This window comes from Ceratotherium simum, chromosome 11, assembly GCF_057802395.1.
Source record: "Ceratotherium simum simum isolate JZ-2026a chromosome 11, ASM5780239v1, whole genome shotgun sequence".
Classification (NCBI taxonomy): domain Eukaryota; kingdom Metazoa; phylum Chordata; class Mammalia; order Perissodactyla; family Rhinocerotidae; genus Ceratotherium; species Ceratotherium simum.
This window is the reverse complement of record NC_141910.1, coordinates 30,107,550-30,124,216: the sequence shown is the minus strand read 5'-3', so window position 1 is coordinate 30,124,216 and position 16,667 is coordinate 30,107,550. Positions and strand designations below refer to the sequence as shown.

Sequence of the window (16,667 nt, the reverse complement as noted above, 5' to 3'; positions counted from 1 at the left end):
AGGATCGACTCTCCCTGCAGAACTGGGCCACCAAGGGTGCTACTGACTCTTTTGCAATCAGGAAACCATGTGCCAAACTGGGAAGCTGCTGGCTTTAAAACTATGTCTCCCTTGACACCATCAGGAAGCTGCCATGCTCTGGAAACTGCCACATCTGGGAAGCTGCCACTTCAGAACCCACCACACTTGCTATGATGTTAACTAGGAAAAATTGATGTCCTGCATCGAGACAGCTTGGTGCTCGAGAAGCTACAGTCATGGAGACCTCAGTTAACAATGCCGCAGAAAAACTAAGCTTCTCCATGATTGTGCGTATCACAGAACCAGCAGCAGAGGGCCTCCTCCTCACTCATGCCCTCTCTCCACAGCTAGCATGGTACTTCTGGTGTTGGATCCTCTCTTACATAAGGAATACTAAATGCAAGAATGCCTACGGGATGTAGCTTTCAACTTTCTGGCTCTACAGAACAAGAAAACAAGTTAGAAAGAGATTGGAATGGATGTTGTATACCAATCCAGTGATCCACCAAAGGCATCATGAAACAGGTTCGTTTTAAAGACAGGAGAACCTTTGATGTCACACTAGCTCAGATCTGAGGGTTAAATGTGATTCACACCTTTCAAGGAATAAGCATGAGTGTGTGTGTGTATGTGTGTGTGTACGCTAAAGAAGAATCAGAAGAGATGTCTTCCCCAGATAGGCTCCTTGCTTCCATAGGAAAAGCAAACCTGAGACTGGCTGAACTCTGAGCATGGGAGGTATTAGGAAGGGAAGGGTCTATGTTGCCTACTTTGTTCTGAGTTAGTGTCTGTTCCTTTCTCGCCTTCCCTATCTTGGTGCTACAGCTCAGAGCCTGGCACCCTATGTTCAAAGCCTGGCTTTGCCATTCGTTGCCTCTGTGATGTGTCCAAGTAGCATTATCTGTGATTAGTCCCCTCTTTATCTAATCTTAACTTTATCCGTCCCTTGCTCAAGACCTACAGATGCATATTTCATGCTTTCTAAAGCACTCAGTGCTAAATATAATGATATTTTTCCATAGTTTCCTCATTTCTAGACACGTTCTCATGCATTTTATGTATTTTCTTCGTCTAGAAATGAACTGTTTCTGTAACACATTCTTTTCATTAATTGAGTTATTATTATATTTATCTATTTGTGCCTCTTTATATCGGTTAAGATCTGCTTTAGTGCTTTGAAAGTCAACTGTTTAATCCTATCTTAGCCTAAGCATGACCTAGGAGTTTACTAAAAATTTAAACCATGTGCCCCTATACTGAAATAATTTAAAAATATATATATATATTTTTTTTATGAGAAAGATCAGCCCTGAGCTAACATCCGTGCTAATCCTCCTCTTTTTGCTGAGGAAGACCGGCTCTGAGCTAACATCTATTGCCAATCCTCCTCCTTTTTTTCCCCAAAGCCCGAGTAGATAGTTGTATGTCATAGTTGCACATCCTTCTAGTTGCTGTATATGGGACGCGGCCTCAACATGGCCAGAGAAGTGGTGCATCGGTGCGCGCCCGGGATCCGAACCCGGGCCGCCAGTAGCGGAGCACGCACACTTAACTGCTAAGCCACGGGCCGGCCCTAAAAATATTTTTTAAACTAACAATGCTGTTCATGCACTGCAGTGAGAAATTATTTTGAAATGTTATGAAAATATATAATAGGATATTAAAATTGACTTTTGAAAAACAACCTTTTTATTTTAGAACAGTTTTAGATTTATAAAATTATTATGAAGGTATACAAAGAGTTCTCCTATACCCTATGCCTATTATTTCCCTATTATTAATTTCCCCTATTATTAATATCTTACATTAGTATGGTACATATGTCACAGTTAATGAACTAACATTGCTACCTTACTATTAACTGAAGTCCATACTTTATTCAGATTTCCTCAGTTTTAACCTAAAGTCCTTTTTCTATTCTAGAATCCCATCCAGAATACACATTACCTTTCATCATCATGTCTCCTTAGGCTTCTCTTGGTTATTTCTCAGGCTTTCTTTGTTTTTTATGACTTTGACAGTTTTGAGGATTATTGGTCACATATTTTTTAGAATGAAAATGGACTCTTTTAAATTTTTAATTTTATTTTTAACCTTTACATAGAAATTTCAAACATACACAAAATTAGAGAATAGTATAATGAATCCCCATGTACCCAGGACCCAGCTTCAATAACTATCACTAATTTACTAAGTTTATTCTACCTAAACCGTCCTACCTCCAATCCCTGAGGATTTTAAAGATGTCCCAAATGTCATTTCATAGCACCCTTGTATGTTTCAGTATATACCTCTGAAAGGTAAGGCCTTTTTTTTTTTTTTGTGGTGAGGAAGATTGGCCCTGAGCTAACACCTGTTGCCAATCTTCCTCTTTTTGCTTGAGGAAGAGTGATCCTGAGCTAACATCTGTGCCCATCTTCCTCTATTTTGTATATGGGACACTGCCACAGCATGGCTTTATGAGTGGTGTAGGTCTGTACCCGGGATCCAAACCTGTGACCCCTGGGCTGCCGAAGCAGAGCTCATGAACTTAACCACTGAGCCACTGGGCCTGCCCTAGGTAAGGTCTTTTAAAGAAGTACACCCATGATGCTATAATCACATGTAACAAGACTAAAGATAATTCTGTAATATTTACTAGTTAACCTGTGTTCACATTTCCCCAATGGTCTCAAAAAGTCTTGTTGAATTTATATTTTCAAATCAGGATCCATATGAGGTTTATATATTGAATTCTGTTGATTTGAAAAATGGGACTTTTGTCTCAGTTTCAACTGAGACCTGAGACTGAAAATAATAGTTACACCCACATTTCAAGATGTGGTGCTAGACTACCTATCCTGCAAAAGGGATGTTTAAGACCAGTTTTAAGATCCTTAGCCCCACACGTACCTCAGGCTCGAGAGGATTTCTTTGAGGAAAGATTTGGGAGACCTGTAGCTTTTCCCTGTTCTCCCCTCTCCCACTATGGGAGAGAGAAACAGGGGGTTTGCCCTTCACCACATGCCTAGTGAGAGGGTCTTTAAAAGAACCACTTCGAGAGCTTGGCATTTACTCCTTGGAGCTAGAAGGGACTGGTATTTGACCTGTACTTGACTCATACCCATATTGAGGAAAGTAAAGAGGAAAGGCTGAATATAATGCCTGCCAAGCAGAGCAAAAGGAGGTGGTCGAATTCAGAGCAAACTGCAACTTCTATTAGTGGTAGGGCAGAGATATGAGTCCCCACAATTAGATCTGGTCCAGTGGTCATTTTAAAGATTTTATTTATTTATTTTTTCCCCCCAAAGCCCCAGTAGATAGTTGTATGTCACAGCTGCACATCCTTCCAGTTGCCGTATGTGGGACGCGGCCTCAGCATGGCCGGAGAAGCGGTGCGGCGGTGCGCGCCCGGGATCCGAACCCAGGCCGCCAGCAGCGGAGCGCGCGCACTTAACCGCTAAGCCACGGGGCCGGCCCTCCAGTGGTCATTTTAAAAGGGATCCCACCCATGTAGTCTTCTTGCTGGGGGCTAGAAGCTGTCTCAGCTTCTTTCTGTCTCAGCAGAAAGAGGTTGGAGGTGTAGCATTCAGTATGGAAGCTGGGATGGGGATCTGAGTGCACAGCCAAAGTCCAGGCATTGTCTATCGAGGGAGCAAAAGTCAAGATTTCCTGGTGGGTAAAAGCTCTGAGTCCCCCCAGAAAGGATCCTGCAAAAGAACTAATCAGCTTTGAATATCTACCAATCCCGAGGGCCCAAACTAGGTTCTAAAAGTACCTGTTCCTTCCAATTCTCACCTGGGAAGGGGGAAACTAAGGCAAGGGGAGGAATCAACCATGCTCCCTTGCCCCCAGCCTAAGCAGTACCAAACTGGGAGAGGAAGCAGCTGTAATGTTAAATGCACTTCTGAGTTTTGAATATCAAACTGGACTGTGATAAAGAAAAATGATTTCAAACCTGGGACAGAATTTCCTTCTGGGAAGAAATATGCTTTCCTGATAAAATGCTTAAGCAATTTTCAGATAAACTGTAATGAGATTAAAGCCTCTTCTGGGAAACTAGCTACTTCCTCAGCTAACAGATTGGTGTCTAATGATCTTGAATCAAGTTTAGCAATAATTATCTAACCATTTCTTCTCCTATAAAGTATTACTTCCATGAGGGAATCATTAAATTTGTTTGTTTAGGCCTCTTCAATTGTGGAAGTTAACAATTTGTATTCTGTTAAGTCTTGCTCTTTCAACATAATGATTACAAAAATATTTCAGGGGTAGAGATATGTTGATGGATATAGTAATTTTGGTTGTCCCTGAAATCAATTATACCTTAATATCAAATTTCTGAGAAATCACTCTCAACTGACCATCTGTGGTGACAAATTAGAGGTTTATACCTCATCAGTTCAAATGTCATTTTCACAGTGACTGTATTGTTGGTCCCTATTTCACAGGTTCTGGGTCATTTTTTGACCCAGGCTCATTGACCAGGGTCATTTTTTACCACCATATTATATAGGCAGGATTTTCCTTTTCTATCTATTACCTTAAACAGGATCCCACGTCACACATAAATTGTTTTAAAGGGTTCATGGAAGGGAATGATTTGACTAGGTTTTAATTTCAACCAGCAGTAACACAAAGCCTTGTTATTTCAAAGCTATTGCTTAGGTTACAAAATGAAAACTTTTCATCTAATTTAATCATGTATTGTATGTGAAGGGCCTGCTTACATTTGTTTGCATCAGAAGCCAAATAATCATACACTCACACAGTGTTGGTAGTGGTATATTTAAATTGGTACAGCCCTTTGAAAAATGATGGCAATATGTATCAATAACAATACATGCTATACCCTTTTATTTGGTATTCTTACTTCTATCCTAAATAATTTAAAAATATGGGAAGGAAGCTACATGCATGAATATTTCCTTCACAATATTTTTTATGATAGTTAAAAATTAGAAGCAACCTGAGTGTGTAACAACAGGGACTTAGGTAAATTTATAGTTCTACCCACTTAATAGAATATCATGAAATTATTAAAATATTCATTGGAAAGACTATAACTTGGAAAAAAAGAGAATAAAAGTTGAATTTATACTATGATTTTAACTACTTAAAACATCTATATAGTGAATACACAAAAGTGATAAAGGTTGTGTTAGGGTTATGGATGATTTTTTTCCTTCTGTTTTCAAAAATTTCTCTAATTATGCATAGACATTTCTGTTATTTAAGATTAGCTTAAATATTAGCAACATTTGCTTAAAATTCCAAAGTCTTAGAATCACATATTATTGGCAATCCATGCTAAAATGGTACATAAAAATTTCCGTTTGCTAATGTTCTGCTGTTGGCAGACACAGTAAATTTTTTAGCTGAGCAAATGTCAATTGTTGCTATAGCACCTCTAAAATTACAATAAAGCTACATAATAATTGGCAAGGGTACTCTTGGGTAAATGTGGAGAAAAGTCAAAGATTGATTAAGACAAGGAAAATGTCAACCTTCCCAGTCAGTGACAGGATCAGTGATAGTGACAGGCTCTCAACCCAGTTTGAGACCTTACTAGCTGGAAGGCACAGTACCAGTGAGGAAGACACTAAATAATTAGGATGAAATCTGGTAAGTACTTGCACAGGGGACTGAACAGGATAAGGGAAGAGGGAATAGGAGGAGGTATTCCAGATAAAGTAGATCCAAGAGCAAAGATTTTTTTAAAAAAAGGTCAAGGTGTGTTCAGAAGCAGAATAACCCAAAGCGTCTTGATTATGTTTTCTATAAGCTATAGTATGGGAACGAGCAGTAGAGGCTGAAGACCTTCCGTTTTATTCCGAATGCAGTGTAGAGAATGGAGACTCTGAAGATGTCACTGAAATGAATGACATAAGATCTATGTTGATTCTAGAGTCCGTATGGAATGAACTGGAAGGGAAATGAGAGGAAGACATAAGTTGTGAAGTCTGCAATAAACCAGGGTCTTCATTAGATAAAATTATCTGGACTAGTATTTCCAGAATATACTTTACTTTAAATGACTTAACCACATTCTAACCAAGTTTTAGATGACTTTTGGTGTTTCCTAATCGAATTGGCACATAATATTGAATCAGACTGCAGAGGATTATTTTAACTCCGTGGCCAGAGGCAGAGAAAGACGTAAAGCTATTGAAGCCAACAAATATGTTGAGAAATGCAAATTCTCACAAAATAAAAGATTTGGAATTCTAGAAGGCAGCAGATTATCAATAGCTGTATCCAGATTCTTTGGATTAAGACTTCAGAATAGCTCACCAGGAAGTAAAATTCTCTAAGTATAACCTTCCAGGCAACTGGGATGTTGCTGAACAACGATCAAGACCATTAGAAAGCTGTGTAAGTGAGCAGCAGACAAGATGACGACCATTTGTTTTGTTTCCACTAGCATAAAGGGGTCTGTTTTGTTTCCACTAGCATAAAGGGGTCAGATTTTTAAAGTTTCTTGCCCCAGAAAATATCACAATCCATTTAGAATACGGATTCAGACCCAAAGCCTTTCTGACTCAATAGAAGAGACGAAGAGGATGCAGACATCACCTTAAGAATTTGCTCAAAATCGCCAGATAGATTTGGCAGTCGCCTAAACATTTAATTAAAATTAACTCGCTAACCAAATACCCTCAACCACCAAGCTGGCAGGTCTTGCATTTGAAAAACAATCATTTTGAGGTACCAAACTACTGACATCCAGGCACAGCATCCGGCTTTTATTTACAAACATGGAAAGAGGTGCACCAGGGTTAATTAAATGGCACGAAGCGCGTAGCGGCGCATCCTTCCCCGGGAAGCCGCTCAGGTTCCACCAGGAGGAGGGGGAGGGAAAGGAGGCCCCGGGCGCCAGGGCCCGCGCGGCCTCTTCTCTCCAGGCGTCCCGAGCTGCCCTCGCTCCAGGCCCCGCCATCTCATTTGCCGCCTTCCGACGCGTGACCCCAGCGCGCTCGCGTCCCGGGCCGGTGACAGGCGCGGGGTGCGCCAAGCGGCTCCATGTGCCCCCTCCCTCTCGCGGCCGCCGCAGTCGCCGGGCCCCGAACCCAGCTCCGGCTCCTCGGCAGAGGGCTCGCCGCCGCCATGTCTACCGCCAGGCCCCTCAAATCCGTGGACTACGAGGTGTTCGGGAGAGTGCAAGGTAGGGCACCCCTCTACAGTGCGCGATCAAAGAACTGTTGGGGGAGGAATGGACAAAGCTGCGAGAAGAGCATCCCATCTTGGGAAGCCACTTCCCCGTCGCGGCCGGGACTTCCGCTGGGCCATGACACAGCAGCCGCGGGGGGGAGGAGGCGAAGCGCGCCTGCGCCGGAGAGCTGGGGGAGCGGGCGGGGGAAGAGAGCGGAGGGGGCGAGGGGAGGAGAGCGGAGGACGCGGGGGGACAGGGGAGAGGAGAGGGAGGAGAGAGGGAGGAAGGAGGGACCGCGGGGCACCTGAGCCGGCGGGCTGAGGGGGTGCTGGGTGCTGACAGAGAGAGAGAGAATGAAGTTGGGTAGGAAAAGAAGAGAGGCCCTTGAGCTAGTGGTCCCCGTTACATGCCGCTGAAACTACTGGGCTTGACTTGAATTTCACGAAGGACACCTAGATGATGTTTGAGGCTTCACTTTGTCGGAGATTATATACTTTTTTCTTTTCCTGTGTAGCACTTAAAAGAATTACTGCCTTATGTAATTTTTGTTTCGCCATAAATGTAAATAGTTCCAAAGGACGTAATGTCTGGCTTATGGTAACTATTCTTATTTCTAAATTAAAATGTTGAATCACTCTGAAGTTTATCCAATGGAATATAAATATGGTAGTAATTTAATATTTACCATCATTCGTTTAAAATAAAGCTTTTAACAGTGGGAAATTTTACCTCATATCTTTTCCTTTTTTTTTAATTTACTTTTTTGTGAGGAGGAGTAGCCCTGAGCTAACATCCGGTGCCAATCCTCTCCTTTTTTTGCTGAGGAAGACTGGCGCTGGGCTAACGTCCATGCCCATCTTCCTCCACTGTATATGGGACGCCGCCACAGCATGGCTGGACAAGCAGTGCGTCGGTGCGTGCCCTGGATCTGAACCTGCGAAGCCCAGGCCTCAAAGCGGTGTGAGTGCAGTTAACCGCTTGCGCCACAGGGCCAGCCCGCTTTTTCCTTTTTGAATTTGATTTCCATTCTCCTTCCCCACAGAATTTTATCCTGTTGTTGTACTTGAGAGTTTTATTGATCACCCTATCAAACTTTTCTGCAATATGTATTTATAGTATGTATGTGTATATACATACACATATACATATATTTTATTAATTTATTTTGACTATAAAGCTCTTAATTTTTTTCTTCTGGCTTGAGTTACTATTGCGATTATTATTAGAACACAATTGATGAAAATAATATAAATACATTTAAAAGTATGATAAATATTAAATTTAAAAGGTAAATTGGTATTGGAAGTTTATTTCTTAAGGAGAAAGCTGGGGGTGTTTATGGAACATTGATTAAAGGAAGGGTTGAATTATCGTTTTATTTTGGTACTCTAGAGGTTTTTACACTTTGGGGCAGTGTACCAGGGTAAGATTTAGGGTGAGTGAGAGTATGTGTTTTGTAAAGAGATGAGCCTTTCTTTCAAAGGGTGATTGTGAAAAGGGGTGTAGGAAAGGAGAACCTCGGCAGACCACAGGTGCCTTCTCAGACAGGTCGGTTTTAGGAAAGAATACACGTGGAAGTTGAAGATCTGGAAACTGATTCCCTTAAAATTATCCATGGCTTTGTACCCTTTAGAAAGTTTTTGGGTACACCCAGGGGTATGGTACTCTGGATTGAAAACTGCCACAATAAGTCATTGAAACACATTACATAAAAAATGAAAATGATGGCAAAGATCACCTAATAGAGTATTTGGTCTACTGGACAGAGATGGCAGTAGTTAAGGAGTGCGTGTGTGTGTGTGTATGCACATGTGTGACATTTACTGAATGTGTTCCATGTGCTGAACATCTTACTGTTGTTTACTTCTCATCACAATTTTTTGATATATATGTCTTATTCCTATTTTAACAATGAGAAAATAAGGTCAAGAGAGGTTCAGTAACTTGGAAAAGCCCCGAGTCGACAAATGGGGTTTGACCCTGCATCTCTCTAACTGTAAAACCTGTACTTTTCCTTTATACAATGTTTTTTGTTAATTTATAGTGTATTTCTATTGATTTTAACTATATAATTACATTTTTGTGCATATGAAGGTGACATGGTATATGAAGATGGATTTTGGGCAACAGTACAATTATAGGAAAGAGAAATGTATGATACATAAACCGTGAGGTTTAAAAAATCAGCTTTAGGACAATACCTCCTATAGTTTGCAATTTGTTCAATGGAAGAGAGTACACGCATACTATTGATTTATTAAGGCATAGTATGTGGGACAAATTCACAATCACATATTTGCACATACATACACTGATGTTTGCTGAGAACTTAGGATGTGCCAAGCTCTGTACTCAATATTTTACGTGCATTGTCTCATTTAATCCTCAACCTTGTGACCTCAGCCATTTTCCTCATTTAACAGATGGAGAAACTGAGGCATAGAGAAATAACTTTCCCAGGTTACACAGTAAGTTAAGTGGTGGCACTGGGATTCGAACCTTGACAGTCTGATACTGGAGCCTGTGCTCTAAATCACTATAACCTATTGATTCTCCTCTAAGTACCCTTACCGCCTTTATTTTGCCTTCCTCCTGATCAAAGCACCAAACACGTGTACACTGATGCAGGACATTTGGACCCGGCCATTTGGACCATTCCAGATGACCCTGAGGATTTTTTGTGGTCCTTTTGGCTCCAAGGAAGTTTGACCTGGTCAGTAAGCAGTCAGCACACTCAAAAACTACAGACTCTGACCCTCTCTCTCTGTTGCTTGATGGCACTGTCACTATTTCTGTATATCAGTCTGTGTCTCACAAAACTGCTCTCAGTTTTCTTGTGGGTTACCTAAGGAATAAATAGAAACCATTAGCCTTTTATCCGAGTCATAAATTCTACATAATGTTTATGTAGAAATTGACAATAAATAATAAAAAATAAAAAATTTAATTTTAATATAAAATGGGCAATAATTAAGGGAACGTTGTAAAATTCACTTTTAATTTAAAAGTATGGAATAGTAAAATCTTAGTGAATACTGGCTTGTTAGAAATAATGGCTAGAAAAGTAAATTTACAATGGAAGAAGCTATAATTAAGAACATTTAATATGGACAAAATATAGATTGATAAATAAAATTGTCATTGAAATATTTAAATGGAAAATATTCCCAAAGAAAATAGTTTCAATGACATAAAAATGAAGGTAGAAAAAATGAAAAATGATTTAACTGTCCTGTCCTGATGGAAAATTGATCAATGAGTTAAATTGGCTTAATGGAGTTTATGACAGAAAATATTTTCCAACCAAAAACAAGGTATGTTGTTATACTTCTATTTAGAATATTTGAATTTAAAACATACTTGGTGACAAAATGGCAGTCAAAATGTTCTAGGGGTCAAATATACCCTACCCTGTTCTCAAAACACACACCCTAATTTACAAACAGATTATATTCCAAGAATTAGTTTATAAATTGGTTATTTGAAATTCAGGAAAATACATTTATAGAAGTAATATTACAAGTAGTGGATTAACGTCTCAGACTCATCTGTAAAGTCTCCATATAGGGCCTTAGGCTGCTGCTACTTTCCATTGCTGTTTCTTTTGGTGTAATTTTTTTTAAAATACATTTTTTGTTTTAGAATAGTTGTAGATTTATAGAAAAGTTGGAAAGGTACTATAGAGAGTTCCTGTACACCCCACATCTAGTTTCCCCTTTTAACATCTTACGTAAGTATGGTACATTTGTCACAACTGGTGAGCCAATGTTGATACGTTATTATTAATGAAAGTCTATACTTTATTCAAATTTCCTTAGTTTTTACCTAAAGTCTTTTTTCTCTTCCATGATTCATCCAGGATATCACATTATGTTTAGTTATCGTGTCCCCTTAGGCTCCTTTATGCTGTGACAGTTTCTCAGACTTGCCTTGTTTTCCATGACCTTGGCAGTTTTGAGGAGTACTTTGAGGTTAGGTACTTTGTAGAATGTAGAGTTGGGATTTGTCTGATATTTTTGTCATGATAAGACTGGGGTTACGGGTTGGAGGAAGACCACAGAGTAAAGTGCTGTTCTCATCCTACCATATCAAGGGTACATACTGTCAATGTGACTTACCACTGTTGATGTTGGCCTTAATAACCTGGCTGAGATAGTGCTTGTCACGTTTCTCCACTGTTAACTTTCTCTTTTTCTCCCTTCGCTTTCCATCTTCTACTTTTTTATCTCCGCATCTCAGGAAGCTCCATGTTTTATCCCCCCAACCTCTGTTGCACTGGGGGCTTTGGGATGAAGGATAGGGGAGCAGGGGACCGACCTTCTGTGTTTTACGAGTGTTTGTAAATATGACATGCTTATAATGTTTCTATAAATGTTTAATTACAGTTACATCTAGAATAATATAATCTGAAAATTTGAAAGGGAAATTGACTAAGCTGTGTATAGGTGCTTTGATGCTTTACCAGCTCTCAGGTGAATGCTAACGACACTCGTAGAAATGGATTGTGGCAATCTGTTGGTTTACCTGTGCTTTAGAAATTCAAGTTTGTTTTGACAGTATTAACTCAGATTTAGAATAGGAATAGCTTATTGGACTACAGAAATAAATAGCAATTTTCTTTAAGATTGCTTAAAATGAAAATTGGGCTGAACTATTAAATAGCTTTGTCAGACACCACATGATTTAGGTGTACATGTTTTTCCTTACGTAGATAGGTAAATGGAAAAGCTGTATTTTAGAGGTTGAAATTTTTAGTATGTTGAAGTCAAGAAACATAAGTATGGTTAACTCTAATTCCCTCTCTCATCTTTGTTCCTATAGCATTTCATTTACAGTTCTTTTTTTTTTTTTTTATAATTTTATTTATTTATTTTTCCCCCAAAGCCCCAGTAGATAGTTGTATGTCATAGTTGCACATCCTTCTAGTTGCTGTACGTGGGACGTGGCCTCAGCATGGCCAGAGAAGCGGAGCATCAGTGCGCGCCTGGGATCCGAACCCGGGCCGCCAGCATCGGAGTGCACGCACTTAACCGCTAAGCCACGGGGCCGGCCCTCATTTACAGTTCTGTTCCACATGTTTTTACTTCTCTTTAATCCATTCTGCTTTCAACTGCAGTGATTTGTGTACACGTATCTGTCTCTCAATAGACAATAAGGATAGTATTTTGAAGGTCAAGCTGGTAGCTTGTTTTTATATCCTTTCCAGGCTATGCTTCTGGTGGGGACTTCATAAGTGTCTTGAATTAAATTGAAGTGCCTGGGGATAGTTGGCTTGAAGAAGAAACAGTGGTGTGATGACTGTTTTGACTCTTTGAAAGATGCCATGGTGTGTGGCTCCAGGGGACAGACCCTGGACTGATGGTGGAAGGTTAAAGTGAGGCAGAATTTTATTTTATATAAATAAAGCCTTTCTAACAATTAAAGATGTTTGAAATCATTAAGGGCTGCTTTGTAAGGTAGTGACTGTGTGACTTCCTGCATTCAAGATGAAGGGGTACATTATAATATGAAAATGTGATTTTGCATGAAAGGATGACATTTAAAATTCATCATATGGTTTCTTTAAATATCAATGTTTCTTTGTGGATTTAAAGTATGATTTGCTTTGCAAATATTCCCCTCAGAGTTTCTCACTGACACATCTTTCCACAAAGTGAGGTACAGTTGCAGCTGATTGAACCTTGACTGAGAAGCATATTGTGCTTGAGTCTCTCATAACTGAAGGCACTGATGTCTGTCCCAGTTTCCAGAGCAGTGTGTCTGTAAAAAACCCACGTGTGTCATATCAGCTTCCCTTCTCTTTAGCAAGCGAGATGGAAGCAGTGCGGGGAGGCCATGAAAGCCCCCAGGAGCATCTTCTCCAACACAAGCCCTGTCCCAGGAGGGCTCTGTTCCAGCCAGTGCTGATAAACTGCAGAAAATGTCTCCATGTTTGCCTTTTCTTTCTGTGTGGACCTCCCTCTGTTGCACTGTGTGCTTCAAACTAGGGATCAGAACTCAGAAAGATTCTGAGAAAATCCCAAGTGGATTATGGAGCTTTCCGTGGTTAATGCCTGCATGGTTCACTGCTTCACAAAATTAATGGGCTGGTGGTCCTGACACCTCTTGATGCACATTCCTTCTAAGGCTTTAAAATAAGGGTTTTGGTTGAGGGGCCCAATAAATAACACCCTTCTTCATTATGTGAGTTATTGGCAAGTAAGACAAAGAATAAAGCAGAGTTTTGGGGATGTGGTGTATATCTTCAAGTAAGTGGACTTTATAATAATCTGTACTGCAGAATTAAACATACCCACCCAGGCACAGGCAGGGCTGCACTGGGGCAGGCTTCCCTGATGGGCAGGGCAGAAGGTATGATCCCTGTCGGTAACTCGCTCCCAGGAGAAGGAAGAAGAGGAACCACCTGGGCTATGCATGTTTCTCCTTCCAAACTTACCTGTTAGATAAGTCACTGCATGTCCCTGAGGGGGAGTCAGGGACAGAGTAGAGGGTGGCCAGGAGTGTCACACTAATGGATATTCCTCCTCACTGAAGGGAACTGTCACGAGGGTGAAGAAACTTTCTTCTCCAGAAATGAGTTGTACAATCTAGGGGGAGCTCAACTGTTTAGTTCTGGTTGCAGTACTTCAAGATGCTCGTCACTGTAGGGTTTTCTGGTGTGGAGTGGTGAAAAGTCAGGGAGCTTGTATGGTGAGCAAAATTGGAGAATGACTGCCCTTATTCTACAGGGAGAGGGAGGAAGAACTACATCACAGTTCTGTTTTCTGCTTTCCATTCTTTTGGTGACATTTAAAAAATTGTGATATGATTAACATAACATTAAATTTACCCTTTTAAAGCATTCAAAACATGCCAAGTATACAGTGGTTTTTAGTATATTCACAATGTTTTGCAACCATCACCGCTATCTACAGGCATACCTTGGAGATATTGTGGGGTTTGGTTCCAGACCACCGCAATAAAGTGAATATCACGATAAAGCGAGTCACACGAATTTTTTGGTTTCCCAGTGCATATAAAAGTTGTTTACACTATACTGTAGTCTATTAAGTGTGCAATAGCATGATGTCTGAAAAAACAATGTACCTACCATAATTAAAAAATACTTTATTGCTAAAAAATGCTAACCATCATTTGAGCTTTCAGTGAGTCATAATCTTTTTGCTGGTGGAGGATCTTGCTTTGATGTTGATGGCTGCTGACTGTTGATGGCTGGGTGGTGGTTGCTGAAGGCTGGGGTGGCTGTGGCAATTTCTTAAAATAAGAGAACAATGAAGTTTGCCGCATCGATAGACTCTTTCTTTCATGAACGATTTCCCTGTAGCGTGTGATGCTGTTTGATAGCTTTTTACCCACAGTAGAACTTCTTCCCAAACTGGAGTCAATGCTCTCAAACCCTGCTGCTGCTTTATCAACTAAGTTTATGTCATATTCTAAATCTTTTGTTGTCATTTCAACAGTCTTCACAGCATCTTCACCACGAGTAGATTCTATCTCAGCAAACCACTTTCTTTTCTCATCCATAAGAAGCAACTCCTCATCCCTTAAGTTTTATTGTGCGACTGCAGCAATTCAGTCACATCTTCAGGCTCCACTTCTAATTCTACTTCTCTTGCTATTTCCACCACATCTGCAGTTACTTCCTCCACTGAAGTCTTGAACCCCTTAAAGTCACCCGTGACGGTTGGTATCAACTTCTTCCAAATTCCTGTTAAGCTTGATATTTTGACCTCTTCCTGTGAATCACAAATGTTCTTAATGGTATCTAGAGTGGTGAATCCTTTCCAGAAGATTTTCAATTGGCATTGTCCAGACTGATGAGAGAAATCACGATCTATGGCAGCTATCGCCTTATGAAATGTATTTCTTAAATAATAAGACTTAAAAGTCAAAATTACTCCTTGGTTATTGGGCTGCAGAATGGGTGTTGTGTTAGCAGGCATGAAAACAACATTCATCTCGTTGTACATCTCCATCAGAGCTCTTGGGTGACCAGGTACATTGTCAATGAGCAGTAATATTTTGAAAGGAATCTTTTATTGTATGCAGTAGGTCTCAACGGTGGGCTTAAAATATTCAGTAAACCATGTTGCAAACAGATATGCTGACATCCAGGTTTGTTGTTCCTTTTATAGAGCACGGGCAAAGTAGATTTAGCATCATTCTTAAGGGCCCTAGGATTTTCAGAATTTTAAATGAGCATTGGCTTCAACTTAAAGTTACCCGCTGCATTAGCCCTAACAAGAGAGTCAGCTTGTCCTTTGAAGCTTTGAAGCCAGGCATTGACTTCTCCTCTCTGGCTATGAAAGTCCTAGATGGCATCTTCTTCCAATATAAGGCTGTTTTGTCTACATTGTAAATCTGTTGTTTAGTGTAGCCACCTTCATTAATTATCCTAGCTAGATCTTCTGGATAACTTGCTGCAGCTTCTATATCAGCACTTGCTGCTTCCCCTTGCACGTTTATGTTGTGGAGATGGCATCTTTCCTTAAACCTCATGAACCAACCTCTGCTAGATTGAAATTTTCCTTCTCTTGCTTCTTTACCTCTCTCAGCCTTCATAGAATTAAAGAGAGTTAGGGCCTTGTTCTAGATTAGGTTTTGGCTTAAGGGAATGTTGTGGCTGGTTTGTTCTTCTATCCAGACCATTAAAACTTTCTCCATATCAGCAATAAGGCTGTTTTGTTTTCTTATCATTTGTGTGTTCACTGGAGTAAAACTTTTAATTTCCTTGAAGAATTTCTCCTTTGCATTTACAGCTGTATGGCACAAGAGGCCTAGCTTTCAGCCTATCTTGGATTTTGACATGCCTTCCTCACTAAGCTTAATCATTTCTAGCTTTTGATTTAAAGGGAGAGATGTGTGACTCTTCCTTCACTTGGACACTTAGAGGCCGTTGTAGGGTTATTAATTGGCCTAATTTCAATATTGTTGTGTCTCAGGGAATGGGGAGGCGTGAGGAGAGGGAGAGAGACAGGAGAACTGCTGGTTGGTGGAGTAGTCAGAACACACACATTTATTGATTGTTTGCTGTCTTATACGGGTGCTGTTTGTGGCGCCGCAAAACGATTACAATAGTAATATCAGAGATCACTGATCACAGATCACCATAACAAATATAATAATAATGAAAAAGTTTGAAATATTGTGAGAATTACCAAAATGTGACAAAGAGACTTGAAGTGAGCAAATATTGTGGGAAAAATGGCCCCGATAGACTTCCTCAATGCAGGATTGCCACAAACCTTCGTTTGTATAAAAAATGCAATAAAGTGAAGTGCAATAAAATGAGGTACGCCTATAACTCCAGAAGATTTCCATCACCCCAACAAGCACCCCTTCCCCCACAGTTCCCTTTAGCAGTCATTCCCTGTTCCCCACTCCCCCCGTCCCTCCGGGAAGTCACAGCCAAGGCCTCCATGACTTCCTTGGCCTTTCACTCATGGTTTCAAGATGGCTGCTGTAGCTGCGGTCATTATATTCACTCTACAGTCAGGAAGAGGGAGGGTGCAAG

At 40.4% G+C, this 16,667-nt stretch overlaps 1 protein-coding gene across 1 annotated transcript in view; it reads left to right on the top strand.

Annotated features, from left to right (window-relative positions):
- The first annotated feature begins 6,872 nt into the window (after nucleotides 1–6,872).
- ACYP2 (acylphosphatase 2) overlaps nucleotides 6,873–16,667 on the top strand; it is a 169,753-nt gene continuing 159,958 nt past the window's right edge. The window contains exon 1 of the mRNA XM_004436644.3: nucleotides 6,873–7,165. Coding sequence (XP_004436701.1) covers nucleotides 7,024–7,165 — 142 coding nt within the window. The 5' untranslated portion in view covers nucleotides 6,873–7,023. The remainder of the gene's footprint in view (nucleotides 7,166–16,667) is intronic.